This window comes from Canis lupus, chromosome X (genome assembly GCF_011100685.1).
Source record: "Canis lupus familiaris isolate Mischka breed German Shepherd chromosome X, alternate assembly UU_Cfam_GSD_1.0, whole genome shotgun sequence".
Classification (NCBI taxonomy): Eukaryota; Metazoa; Chordata; class Mammalia; order Carnivora; family Canidae; genus Canis; species Canis lupus.
In genome coordinates this window covers 82,684,923-82,699,982 of record NC_049260.1, presented here as the reverse complement: position 1 = coordinate 82,699,982, position 15,060 = coordinate 82,684,923, and the positions used below count along the sequence as shown (strand labels likewise).

Genomic DNA, 15,060 nt, shown 5'->3' with positions numbered 1-15,060 from the left:
AATCATTCATAGAAGTACATTTCCTTTTAAATCAACATATATATTTATCCTATCTCCTTTAAATCTTTGTGTATAAATTCTTATATCTCTGTTATTTCAGAGTTAGTTTGCATTCATGAGTCGTCTTCTTAACTATGGATCACTTTTACCTGTTACTTTTTATGCCTAGTAAGTTCTAATAGCGTATTAGACATTGTATATTATAGTCATCCTAGATTCTTTTATCTTTATCAAAGAGTATTGAACTTTGTTTTCAAAAATAGTTAACTCAAGTGAACTAAAACTTAAAGCTTTGTTTTCCCTTCAATGGACAGCAGTTAAATCTATATTCAGTTATTGCAGCCTTCCAGCTGTTCCTTCTGGTGGGAGGTATGAATCTTTCCCTATACATACAAAGTTCAGACAATGGAGAATAGAGTATGAACCTGTTTTTCCTAGCATAATTTTCTTTAGGCCACAATTCAGTATCCCTTTTTAATCTTCTAATTTCACTATCAGTCACTGACTCAGAGTGGCTCGGTTTATGCTATTTAATCCTCACCAATACTTACTTTGTAATTATCACATATATACAATAGGGGTTCTGCTATGGGAAAAGTGAGATAAAAATAAGGATTCACCAAACATTAACTTACATGGACTAGATAAAAATATATGAAATTGCTTAGCATGCTACCCAACACAGATTAGTAGCCTGATGTTAGGTTCCTTCTTAAGTGTTTTTCCCTTCTTTTGCCTCTTAAGTCAGTGAGTTCAACAAGATTGATCATAGGTTGACAGACTATAGCTCTCAGACCAAATGCAATAAGAAATCTGTTTTGTATAGTCTAAGAGCCAAGAAATTTTTTTATACTCTTAAAGAGCTATTTTAAACAATGAGAGAAAAATGTATGACACAAACCTTATGTGGTCCACAAAGCCTAAAATATTTATTCTATAGTCTTTTACAGAATATGTTTGCTAATCCCTGAGATATAGTCTAATCCTTACAGCTATCTAAAATAAGCAGTATGCTGGAATTCATTTTATTTACTTAGTCGCTGAGGTAGAAGCTCTATTTTGTTTAAAAAAATATTAAAACACTATTTTACTAGTTTTACTAAATTTTCAAAAGCTTGTCTAAAGTCTTACTTTAAAAAAAAATAAATAAAGTCTTACCTTTTCTCCTTTTACACCACTACAGTCACATTTTGATCCTGGAGAACACCCATAGCAAGCCTATAAGGACGAATAAAAGGGAGGAAAATTATTTAATAATGATAATAATATTTTGAGCCTGAAAACTAATCTGACTTACTTCTCAACTAAACAATCCAGACTTAAAAACCAAATAGCACAAAAATACCTGAAAGAATATATACCAAAAGGCAAACAATGGTTACCTCTGGGGAAGCTTTCACCTTTTATGGTACACACTTCCATTTGATCTTCTTACAATAAGCAGATGTAATTTTTATAATTTTAAAGTGAAAAATATCTTTTTAAAAAGATATGAAAAATTAAAAAGTAATTCAAACAACTTCCCAGTAATATGATTTGCCACTTGTCCAAGCTCTTAGGAACTCCTCTTTTTGTCCTAACATCACATGCAAGAAATGATCTTTCAATCTATATTAGGAATGACCTTGGACTAACCAAAGATGTCTACTGGCTGAAGTTGCTTGTATCTTGACATTTATGAGCAATCACAGGCATAAAATACATAGTACTATCTTTTACCAACTTTTTAAAATTTGCTTCCACTCTCTCATCACTAGTAGCTCAGTCTATAATGACTCCCAACAGTTTTGCCACAAATTTTCCCACAGCCTAGATATTCTAAGGAACCACTACTAATAAGTTAATTAACTCATATTAAGAATTGAGATCTTGAAGCCAAAAAAATATCCTGCTCTCAAATAATATCCCACAAGAGGAGCACCTTGGTGGCTCAGTCAGGGGAGCATGCGACTCCTGGTTTTGAGGTTGTGAGTCTGAGCCTCATGCTGGGTGTAGAGATTACTAAAAAATTAAAATCTTTAAAATAAAATAAAATAAAATAAAATAAAATAATAACATAAAATAAGAACCCATAAGAGAAGAAGACAATAGATGACTTCTGCCATCCAGATCTACCTCATACTCTGGCATAAAGCTGAAATGCTTAGAAAAACAAAAAGTAATTATTTTAACATATGTAGATAGCTCACCATTTATGTGCAATATAGTATAATGCTTCTCATTAAATAAGAGAAACTTTTATGTGATGTAAATACCAAATAATGTGTATCAATGCTTGGCCTTGGAAGACTGTGACTTAAAAAGTACTTTAGCCTCCTTCCCAACATTCCATGTGTTCCTGTACTCCAACCACTACTAGAATACTTTCCCACTCTGGAAAACTGTGTGGAGGTTCCTCAAAGAGTTAATAATAGAGCTACCCTAAGACCCAGCAGTTGCACTACTGAGGATTTACCTCAAAGATACAGATGCAGTGAAAAGCTGAGACTCCTGCACCCCAATGTTTATAGCAGCAATGTCCATGTGTTCCTGTACTCCAACCACTACCAGAATACTTTCCCCAATACTTATCAAGCTATTGACCTCATCCTTCTACTCATAACTCCTAACCCACTCAGCTGCAACTAGAAGCCAGCCACATGCTCGCATTCCTTTTCCTGATAAAAGCAAACAAAGTAGCTTGATGTTGGGAGTCAACCTCTTACACTGCAATATGTTGTTCCAACAAAAAAATGCTCCTGATGTCTCTAATCGAAAGTCTATTATGCAGCTATTATTTGTCATACATACGTGATAATACACTGGTTTTAATATTATACAGCAACTACATTACAAGTTAAATGGATTTATACAGACTCCCTCATCAAACATGAATTGAGCATTGTTAGAGGCCAGAAAACTCGTTAGCTGCTACAGATGAATAAGACTCAGCTCCTTCCAACATATAAAACTAATTCAACAAATACTTACTGATCACCAGTTATGTGCCAGCCACTGTTAATGTTAGGTGCAGGTAGAAGATACAAAGACAGTACATTTTTGCTCTCTAATGGTAGGGATAACTCCATACAGAAAAACTACATTAAACTGTGTCAGGAACAAAGGTTAATTTAAGAGATGCAATATTGTTTTTGCGTAAACATGAATTCTAGACTTCAAAGTACAAATTTACAAATTTTAGAGGATACTGATTCACAAGTTAAGAATTGTCAATGGTCATACTCACTGAATCAGATTGTATATATTATCAATAATCAGTTACAAGTATTAATGGAGGAGTAAAGGATAATGATGCTCCAAAATGGTTGTTTATCTAAAAATAACATTTGACTTTGGAATGTATGTTTATACTTTAAATGTAAATATATGAGCATCGTTTTCTGGTGTTACAAGTAAAAGATGGTATAACTCTCCATTTTCATCTTTCACTAAGAAATCTTTCTTTTTAAAATATAAATTAAGTTCCTGAGAATAATGCAAAGTAATAGAAAGAGAGGATTTGGTTAATATAAAGACGACACTATGTGAATTTTCTTTATAATTACATTTCTGGTTTCTTAGTATCCAACAAAATCCTCCAACTCCTAATATAATTTGTAAACAAACAACATAACTTTAAATATGTGTGCATGTCATTTTGGAAGTAATTTTATACAGTATTTTTCTTTAAAATTAGTAATGTCTTTTTGCACTTCTTTATTACTTAACATGTAGCTATACTTTAAAGAGGTCGCTACTTAAAACAAATGATATATGGTTTGAATTCAATTTTAAAATTTAATTTGTATTCTATTTAGTCCTCCTACATAATGATAATGACACTGGTTGAGGGAAGGTAGAGGGTGTTTAAAGACATTGTAATACACAAACTGACCACTAGATGCCACTTTCCATACAGTTATAACAGTGATGCCCACAAGGAAAGAGTCCCAATTTGACATTTGGATAATGAAGCAACTTGTTTTTTACCAACAGCCACTTTTAATTAGGTGCCCAATAAGCACAAAGCACAGTATTAGGGCTATTAGTCATACTAAAAAATGTGTAGACATGAGTGCTACCTTTAAGAAACTTCCATTCTAGTTTTTTTTTTTTTTAAATCAAGGCTTTTAAAAAAAAACCCTATGCCTAAGTAAATACAATGAAATAATGATGTAGGAGACAATGGTAATAGAATGAATGCTAAAATATAAGAAATACATTCTGAGTTTACCTCAATAATTGAATCATTAGGAGACTATAATTGAATCGTTCACATACCCTAGGTCTTAGTTTTTTCTCTTTGGTAAAATGACAAAGATGGACAATATAATCTCTTTAGGATGCATCCAGGTTTTAGTCTGTGATTCAGTAGGATTTACCAAGTAAAAAGCAGTAGTATAGTCAATAATTGCTGTCAAAATTGAGAAAGAGAGTTCCCTTGAGCCTGGGAGTGTTCATAATAGATCTGTAGAGAAAGAAGGTAAAAAACTTGACTTCAACTCTGAAGGATGGAGAGAAAGATATCTAGAGGAAAAATGGCCACGACAAGTACTAAGATTAAAACACAAAATTTTTGTAGGCAGAGAGCCAGGTAAAGTAAACATTAAGTACTTCAGTCTAAGGGCTTCTTAAGTCCATATGAAAAAAGTATAGTAGGAGATAAGGCCAAAAAAAAGTCTTTTTAAAAACTGGAAAAACTATTTAATTCTGCAAAGTCACTGAACACTGTTAAAGAAAATGATGTAACCATAGTAATTTTTAGGGTGAAAATAGTAAAAAGTATAGAAGATTTTTTATTATGACATAGTAAAACACATCATGAAACTACAGTAATTAAAACAGTATGGTATCATTCAAAGAACAGACAGCTTGATGAACCATAATAGAAAGGCCAGAAACATACACACACACACACACATTTACTATATGATAAAAGTTGGCATATCAAATAAATATGAAAATAATGGATTGTTCAACATACGGTGCTAGGGAAAGTATAGAAAACAGTAACTTCAGATCTTAGGCTCCTACAATAAAAAAAACAGCTATGAGAATTAAAAGTAAAAATAAGAACAAACTTCTATATGCATTGTGATCACTCAAAGAACCTCACAAAAATTCAGGTACTTGGACTCCATCTTGGAGATGCTGTTTCAGTAAGCTTGAAATTGGCTAAAGGATTCTGAAAATTTGGCAAACATCTCTAGGTAATTCTGATTCAGTGATTGAAAATATATACACTACAAAATAATGACATAGAAAATGCTAAAAAAAATGCCAAAAAAAAAGAAATATTCCAATGTGTGGCTAGTTAAGTATCCCAACTGATATGACTGGGGCTTTTTTAAAGATTTTATTTATTTATTCATGAGAGACAAAGAGAGAGGGGCAGAGACACAGGCAGAGGGAGACGCCTACTCCATGCAGGAAGCTCAACGTGGGACTTGATCCTGGAACTCCAGGATCATACCCTGAGCCGAAGGCATACACTCAACCACTGAGCCACTCAGGCACCCCTATTAGGACTGTTTTATTTTTTATTTATTTATTTTATTAGGACTGCTTTAAAAAAAAACTAAAAATGCTTTAAAAATGTGAAATTATCTTAAAGCATCAGAGAGAAGCACAATAGGATTTATCAGGCCAAACCCTAGAGAAAAAAACAAACAAACAGTAAACCGACTAATGAAACTACTTTTGTCCTAAGGGCATTTACCAAACTGAGATTTTGAGATTCTTGTTTCACAACTTCTTCAGTGTAAAGGTGTTTCATACATTAAAAAGTACCCCAAGATTGCATCCCCAGGAACCTTTAATAAAGATTATCTTGGCACTCAGCAGAGAAATACATAGGAAAAACATCTCTGAGAGCGAATAACCACAAACTGGCCTTCATACAAATTTGCAATCCAAATTATCATTTAGCTGGGTGGCCCAGGAACCTCAAAATGCAAATTTGCTTAGAGTAGACTCAATTTGCTTTAACCTCCCAGAGGCTGGGTAGAAATACACACAAATCCTATGTAGAAGAATACCTTCATAGTAAACTTCAAAGAATTCTAAAAAAAATTTTTTGGAGGCCCCATGGGTAGTTCAGTGGTTGAGCATCTGCTTTTGGGCTCCCTGCAGGGAACCTCCTTCTCCCTCTGCCTATGTCTCTGCCTTTGCTCTGTGTCTCTCATGAATAAATAAATTAAAACTTTAAAAAAAATTTTTGACAGGAAAATAAGATATGCTACTCAAAAATCACTAAGCATACAAGGAAGCAAAATATCATAAGCAAAAAACAAGAGGAACACCTGACAGCAGAAACTGCTTGACAAAAATTTCAGATATCAAAATTACTAGACACAAAATATATAACTATTTTTACAATTATGAAAGACATTTTTAAAATCTAAAAACAAATGAACCAAGAAATTGTAAAAAAAAAAAAGTACTGTGGCTGAACTGAAATAAAATATAAATTTTAGAAGTAAAACTTATGAAATTTAAAACTCAGTGGATGAGCTTCACAGTAGACTAAATACAGCTAAAGAGAGACAGTGAAGTTTAAAACATGACAAAGTTAATAGAAATTGTCTATAATAGGGATGCCTGGTGGCTCAAGTGGTTGAGCATCTGCCTTTGGCTCAGGTCGTGATCCCAGGGTCCTGGGATCGAGTCCCACATCAGGCTCCCTGCAGGGAGGCTGCTTCTCCCTCTGCTTGTGTCTGCCTCTGTCTCTGTGTCTTTCATGAATAAATAAATAAAATCTTAAAAAAGAAATTGTCTATAATATACTATAGATATAAAACTCTATACAAAATGTGAAAATGTGAAATAATAGTTAAGAAGCATAGAAGAAAAAGTGAGGAAGTGTATAGCATACAGGTAATTAGATTTACAGAAGAGGTAAAAGAGGGAATGGGATAGGGACAAGAGTTAGAAATGATGGCAAAGAGTTTTCAAGAAATAAAGATATCTGTAATTCGGGCAGCCCATGTGGCTCAGCAGGTTAGCGCTGCCTTCGGCCCAGGGCGTGATCCTGGAGACCCAGGATTGAGTCCCAGGTCGGGCTCCCAGCATGGAGTCTGCTTCTCCCTCTGCCTTTGTCTCTGCCTCTCTCTGTGTCTCTCATGAATAGATAAATAAAATCTTTAAAAAAAAGATATCTGTAATTCAAGAAGTCTAACAGATCCAATGGAAGAAAAATCAAACCTCAAACTAGACACAAAATAGTATAACCTCAGAACCTAAAACAAAGACAAGACTTTAAAAGTATCAAGAAAGACAAGAAGGATTGTGTTTAAGGGAATGACAATTAATTTATAGATTAGTTCTCAGAAGTACAATGGAAGCTAGAAGACTAGAATGACATCCTTTAATATACTGAGAGAAAACTGTCAAATTTTATTTCTTACACAGTAAAAATACCTTTCAAAAACAAGGTAAAAATATAGACATTTTTTAGACAAATAAAAACTGAGAAAGTATGCCTCCAGCAAGACTACACAAAAGGAAATCCAAATCTTTTGAGTATCTTCTTTTTTATGAAAGAAATGAAATTGAAATGTAAGGTATAAAATATCAAAAGTAATGGGGAAAAAAGTGGTAAATTTGTGGATGAATTTGAACAAATAGCAACTATAAAACACAATTATAAAAAGAGATGCAGTGTTCAAAAAAATAGAACTAAAAGAAAAACAATGATAATACAATGTAAGTTAGGGGAGGATGAGTGAATGTATTGTAAGATCACTGTAATTGTGTAGAAATTGGGTATGAGTATTGATTACTTTAGACTTTGATAAAGTATACAGCTTAGATATTCTAATTCCTAGAGTAAACCTTAGAGGAAGATAAGTGAGGTGTTAATTCCAAAGGAGTGGAGGGGACAATATTCAATAAATCCAAAAATGGCAAAAGAAAGAAAGAAAGTGGTATCTTAGATAAGGCAGGATAAGTAAAAGAAGTATGTCAGTAATTATGTCAAGTATAGGGTACCTGGGTGACTCAACAGTTGAGTGTCTGCCTTTGGCTCAGGTCACAGATCCTGGGGTCCTGGGATTGAGTCCCACATTGGGCTCCCCACAGGGAGCCTGCTTCTCCCTCTGCCTCTCTCTGTGTATCTCTCATGAATAGATGAATACAATCTTTAAAAAATTATCTCAAGTATAATTAACTGTGAAATGACATGGTATAAGGAAATAATCAGACAAATGTGGAATGTGGGCCATAGGAAGCACAACTACCTTGGACTCTTCAAAAAATCAATGCCATGCTGAGGCTTTGTGAATGACAGCTTGAAGACCTCTGTGGATGGTCTCACTAGCAAAACAACAATAGCTGGTAACACTTAGAAAAAATAAAATTTATGTCTCTGGGTATTGGCCTAAGAACCTACAGCTAAATCTCAGTATGAACAGCAAGAATCTATGGCATTGTAGCCATGACCCACTCCCTTCTTTCTCCCTTCCCCGTTTAGCTTGACAAAAGCTCCACACAAGGTAGAAGCAGACATGAACCCAGAGCTCTTTCTCCCTCCAGTTCCTAGCTGAGCACTATAGCATCTCACTGGAAAAGGTCACCAGCATTTCTCACTCTCCCTCTTTCCGAGTTCCAAGTTGTAGAAGCTCTATTCAAACCTAAAACAGCTGAGAATTCTAAGGCTTTTGTTTTCCACACAACCTCAATTCATAGGAAAAAGGCTCTACCTCAGGCATGGCGATGGAGTACCTTAACCACAGCCTAACCACAGCTCATCCACAGAGCATAGGGTTGATGATAGCAGAAACAAGCTGAGGAGACCAAATGTTGCTGTCCTTCCCTGTGACCCTGCTCATAAAGGAGAGTGTCACTTCAAAAGAAGCAGGCCACTGTTCCTGCCCCTGCACTTGACTCTGGAACACTGTCACAGAGGTTTAATCAGGGTAGTGGTGGGGGAGAACCATAAAACCAGAGAGCTTTGAAGCTCTCCCTAAGGGATCTGAGTTTATTGGGGACATTCTAATTGTAACAACGTATTTCTGAGTTTGTAACATATATAGATGTAATATGTATAAAAATAATAGCATAAAAAGGAGAATAGGTGAATAGAGCTTCAGAGGAGTAGTATTTCTATATCTTACTGGAATTAAGTTGCTATAAATCTTAGGTAGATTCTGACAGGTTATGATATCCATGGTAAGCACTAGTGCAACTAAAAATATACAGTGGAGAAAATCATTAAAGGAATTATAACATTTAACTAGAAAATATTCACTTAATAATAAAGAAGACCATAAAGAAGGAATAGAAGAACCAAAAATGCATGAGAAATATAGAAAACAGAAAAAGGCAGACAAAAATTCAATTATATCAATGATAACACTGAATGTGACTGCATTAAACAAGCCAGTCGAAATGCAGATTTTCAGACTATCTGTAAGATCAAATGATGTCTATAGAACATATTAGGTTAAAATATACAAAAAGTTTGAAAATAAAAGAATGGAAATAATAGTCATGTAAATAGCAACAGTAATAGACTAAATAAATGTTCATCCCCAGCAACCCAACTCCTGCAAAATTCATATGATGAAATCTTTTTTTTAAGATTTTATTATTTATTTATTCAAGAGACAGAGAGAGAGAGAGAGGCAGAGACACAGGCAGAGAGAGAAGCAGACTCTTCGCAGGGAGCCCGATGTGGGACTTGATCCCGGATCTCAGGATCATGCCTTGAGCTGAAGGCAGATGCTCAACTGCTGAGCCACCCAGATGTCCCCATATGCTGAAATCTTAATCCCAATTTTATGGTATTTGGAGGCGGAGTCTTTGGGAGGTAACTTGATCATGATGGTATGGCCCTCAGAGCTGGATTAGTGTCCTTATGAGAAAAGGTCAAAAAGTTACTTATCTCTCTTTCTGGCATGTAAAGAGATACAAGAAATCAGTAGTATGCAAGCCAGAAGAGGGTTCCCACCAGAACCTGACCATTCTGGCAGCCTGATATTAGAGTTCTGGTCTCCAGAATTGTGAGGAATACATTTCTGTTTTATATAAACCACCAGATTTGTGGTACTTTGTGATAGCACAATGAAGTGACTAAGATAGCACCACAGGAAAGCTGGAGTAGATATACTAGTAACAGACAAAATACATGCAAAACAAAAGCATTACTAGACATAAAGAAGAACACTTTATAATGATAACAGAGTCAAATCATCAGGAAGACATAACAAGTATAAACACAGACATACCTAACAAGACAGCCCCAAATATATGAAGGAAAAACTGAATTAAAGTGAGAAATAGACAACTCAACAACAATACTTGGTGACTTCAATACCCAACTTTCAATAATGAGTAGAACAGCAAGTCAGAAGAACAACAAGGAAATAGAGAATTTGAACCATAGTATAAAACAACTACACCTAACAGGCATCTATTCAACACTCTACCCAAAAATCGCATAATATACATTTTTCTCAAGATTTTATAGAACATTATATATGATGGATCATAAAGTAAATCTTAATAAACTTAGAAAGGATTAAAATCATACAAAGTATATTTTCCTATGACTGTGGAATGAAATTAGAAATAACAAATAGGAAGAAATTTGGGATATTCACAAGTATGTAAAAAATAAACAATTTAGTCCTAATTAACCTTTGGGTCAAACGAGAAATCACAAGGTATATTAGAAATTTTTTGAGAAAAAATGAAACTAAACCCACAAAATACCAAAAGCTATGGGAACCATTTAAAGTATTGCTTAAATTTATAGTAGTAAACGCCTGTTTTAAAAAAATGTCAAGTCAATAAACTAACCTTTTACCTTTAGACATTAGAAATGAGAACAAGCTAACCTAAAGCAAACAGAAGAAAATAATAAATACGTGAGTTGCAATTAAGTGGAAAATAGAAAAATAGACAAAATAAAAAAAAAAACAGAAGTTGCTTCTTAGAAAAGATTGACAAAATTGACAAGCCACTAAGAAAAAGAGACACTCAAGTTAATGAGTTTTGATGATAAGACTCAAATTGTTAAAATCAGGAATGAAAGAGGGGACATTACTATCAAAATAAGTAGGATAGCAGGGAACTTCCTCAGGCTGATAAAAAGCATCTACAGGGATCCCTGGGTGGCGCAGCGGTTTGGCGCCTGCCTTTGGCCCAGGGCGCGATCCTGGAGACCCGGGATCGAATCCCACGTCGGGCTCCCGGTGCATGGAGCCTGCTCCTCCCTCTGCCTGTGTCTCTGCCTCTCTCTCTCTCTCTCTCTGTGTGACTATCATAAATAAATAAAAATTCAAAAAAAAAATTCTGTACTTTAAAAAAAAAAAAAAAAAGCATCTACAAAAAACCCTTGACTAACATTGGTGAAATAATTAATGGTGAAAGACTGAATCATTTCCCTACATATCAGGAACAAAACAAGGCAAGGATGTTTCATCTGTTACTTCCTTTGAACACCATCCTAGAGGTTCTAACCAGGGTAATTAGACAGGAAGATGAGCCATTCATATTAAAAAGGAAGAAGTAAAGCTATCTCTATTCACATATAACATAGTCTTTTACATAGAAAATCATTAAAGCTAATAAGTTCATAAGGTTATAAGGCACATCAATATACAAAAAAATCAATTGTATTTCTATACACTAGCATGAAATTAAGTAAAAAATCCTCTACAACAGTGTGAAGAATAATAAAATACTCATGAATAAAGATAACTAATGATATACAAAACTTTTACTCTAAAAACTATAAAATATTATTGAAAGAATTTAGAGAAGACCTAAATAAATGGAAAATAACTTATGTTCACAGATCAGAAGACATAATATTGCAAAGATAGTAATACTTCTGATTTTTTTCAGATTCAAAGCAATCTTTATTAATATTCAGCTGCCTTTTTTGCAGAAATGAACAAGCTGACTCTAAAATTGATAGGGGATTTATATGAAATTGCAAGGTACATCAAAAGTCAAAACAGTTTTGACAAAGAACCAAGTTGGAGAATTCAGATTTCTCATTTTCTAAACTTACTACAAATCTACAGTAATCAAACCGGTGTGGTACCAGCATAGGGACAGACATTTAAATCAACAGAATAGACATGAAACTCCAAAACTAAATCCATGCATCTATGATGAATTTGTTTTTATAAGGGGGTCAAAAACAGTTACTAAAGGAAAAGAACAGGTTTTTCAGCAAATGGTGCTGAGACAACTGGATATTCACATGCAAATGAATGAATTTGGACTTCCTCCTCATATGATACATAAAAATTAAACCAAAATAGAGGATAGATTAAGTGCAAAAGCTAAAATCATAAAACCCTTAAAAGAAAATGTAAGTAAATCTTCCTGACCTTTGATTAGTCAAAGCCTTGTAGATATGTTATCAAGCAAAAATGACAAAAGAAAAAAATAGGTATGTTTTAAATCTCATAAAAATTTATTTATTTATGATTTTATTTATTTGAGAAAGATCACAAGCAGGGGGGAGGAGGACAGGGAGAAGCAGACTCCCCACCGAGCAGGGAGCCTAATGTGGGACTCCATTCCAGGACCCTGGGATCATGACCTGAGCCGAAGGCAGATGCTTAACCAACTGAGCCACCCAGGCACCTCCAAAATTCATTTTTTAAAATTTTCATGAAGTTAAAAAAATTATGCTTCAAAAAACACTATCAATATAGTGAAAGACAACCTATAAAGTGGGAAAACATTTGTAAATCATGTGCATAATAAGGGGCCTATATCCAGAATATATAAAGAACTCTTATTAACTTACTGACAAATAACCCAATTTAAAAATGGGCAAAGGAAGCAACCAGTGTCCATCAATAGATGAATAGAAAAAAGTGTAATATATACACATAATGGAGTATGTGTATATATAAAGCCATTAAAAAGAATCAGAAGATCTTGCCATTTGCAATGACATGAATGGACCTAGAGGTTATAATGCTAAGTGAAATAAGTCAAACAGAGAAAGAGAAATACTATATGATTTCCCTCATACGTGCAATTTAAGAAACAAAACAAATGCACAAAGAAAATAGAATAAAACATACCCAAAAAAATCCCAGACTTTTTTAAAAAATATTTTATTTATTTATTTGAGAGAAAGAGAGAGAAAGAGCAGGAGTTGGGGGGCGGGGGGTGGGGAGAGGCAGGAACCTTGATGCAAGGCTTAATCCTTGGATCCTGGGATCATGACTTGAGCCAACTGCAGACACTTAACAGACTGAGCCACTCAGGCCACCCCCCCCCAGACTCTTAAATACAGAAAACAAACAGGTGGTTGCTAGAGGGGAGGTGGGTTGGGGGCTGGGTGTCATAGATAAAGGGGATTAAAAGATACAAACTTTTAGTTACAAAATAAGTAAGTCACGGAGATGAAAATATTTGTACAGCATAGGGAATATGGTCAATAATATTGTACAAATGTTGTTTGGTGACAGATGATGACTATACTTAATATGGAGGCACAGTATAATGTACAGAATTGTTGAATCATTATGTTGTACACCTGAAATTAATACAACCCTGTATGTTAATTATACTTCTACATAAACAGGTAAATAAATGAGAAGAGAAAAAAATTAAAAAGTTTAGAATTATTGGTAATTAAATCAATTCAATTTTGAAACAGTTCTTAAATATATAAAGAATGGCAAAGATGAAAAAAAAACCTAGTGGTAGGGTAAGAAAGAAAATGCAATGTCATATGCTGGTCTTAGGAAAATGAATTTGTGTATCTTTATATGTGAGTTTGGAAGTATTTTAATACTTATATCCAATGAGGAGGATAATTAAGAAACTGAGTTAAAAATTAGTGATGTGATGAAGAAGGTTTTCTTAATGATAAAAAGAAAAATAAAGACAAAATCTTCAGGAAAAAAATCTATGAAAGAAAGTCATGGTCCAAATAGGAAAAAAACCAAATGAATCTATAAGACTACATTTGACTATAATTCAGGATTCTTCTTTGAGCTCCAAAGGCTTTGTGGCTTATAATTATAAAATTTTTGTCTGAGTCCAATCATAATATGAAGTTCTAAGTGTGACTGATACATACATAATTATATTGCTATCCATTTTTTTTTGCTATCCATTTTTTATCAAATTTTAGATTAACTCTGAAGGCAAATTCTAGGAGAATTAATTATCATGATAGAACAGCATGTAAGAGTTATGATCTCTGATAACAAAATAATGACATAGCTGAGAGAAACTGGTAGGAGGAGAATGTAGGAAAGTAATATAGGAACCTTTTTACCATAAGAAAATAAAATTAAAATAAAAATGGGCAAAGGAATATGAATTGACATTTCTCCAAAAAGATAGACAAATGTCCAGTTAGCACATAAAAAGATGCTCAAGATCATTAGCAGTCAGAAAAAATGCCGATCAAAACTACAATGAAATATAACTTCACACACAGAATAGCTATAATAAAAAAATGACAATAGCAAGTATTAATAAGGATTCCAAAGCAATTAGATCCCTCATATATTTCTGATGGGAATGCAAAATGGTACAACTGCTTTAGAAAAAAATCTGGTAGTTTTTCAAATAAAAATATGACCCAGTAAATCTGTAATTCCACACCTCAGTATATACATAAGTAAAATAGAAACATATATCCACACAAAAACATATACATGAATGTTCATAGTATCATTATCCAGAGCCGCCTAAAAAAGGATAAAACAACCAAAATGTCCATCAACTGGTAGACTGACAAGCAAAATGTAGTATATGCATGCAAAGGAATATTATTCACCAATAAAGAGGAATGAAGTACTGATTCACACTATAACATGGATGAACCTTGAAAACATTACACTAAGTGCAAAAAAACAGACACAAAATAACTACTTTTTTTAAAAAAAAAGATTTTATTTATTTATTCATGAGAGATGCAGAGAGAGAGGCAGAGACATAGGCAGAGGGAGAAGCAGGCTCCATGCAGGGAGACCAATGTGGGACTCGACCCCAAGACTCCGGGATCACGCCCTGAGCTGAAGGTAGATGCTCAACCGCTGAGCCACCCAAAGCATCCCAAAATACTACATGTTGAATGATTCAATTTACATG

At 34.0% G+C, this 15,060-nt stretch overlaps 1 protein-coding gene across 1 annotated transcript in view; it reads right to left on the bottom strand.

The window, feature by feature from the left end:
* Positions 1-15,060, bottom strand: part of COL4A5 (collagen type IV alpha 5 chain) — a 263,146-nt gene that overhangs the window by 153,611 nt on the left and 94,475 nt on the right. The window contains 1 exon segment of the mRNA NM_001002979.1: positions 1,159-1,218. Coding sequence (NP_001002979.1) covers positions 1,159-1,218 — 60 coding nt within the window.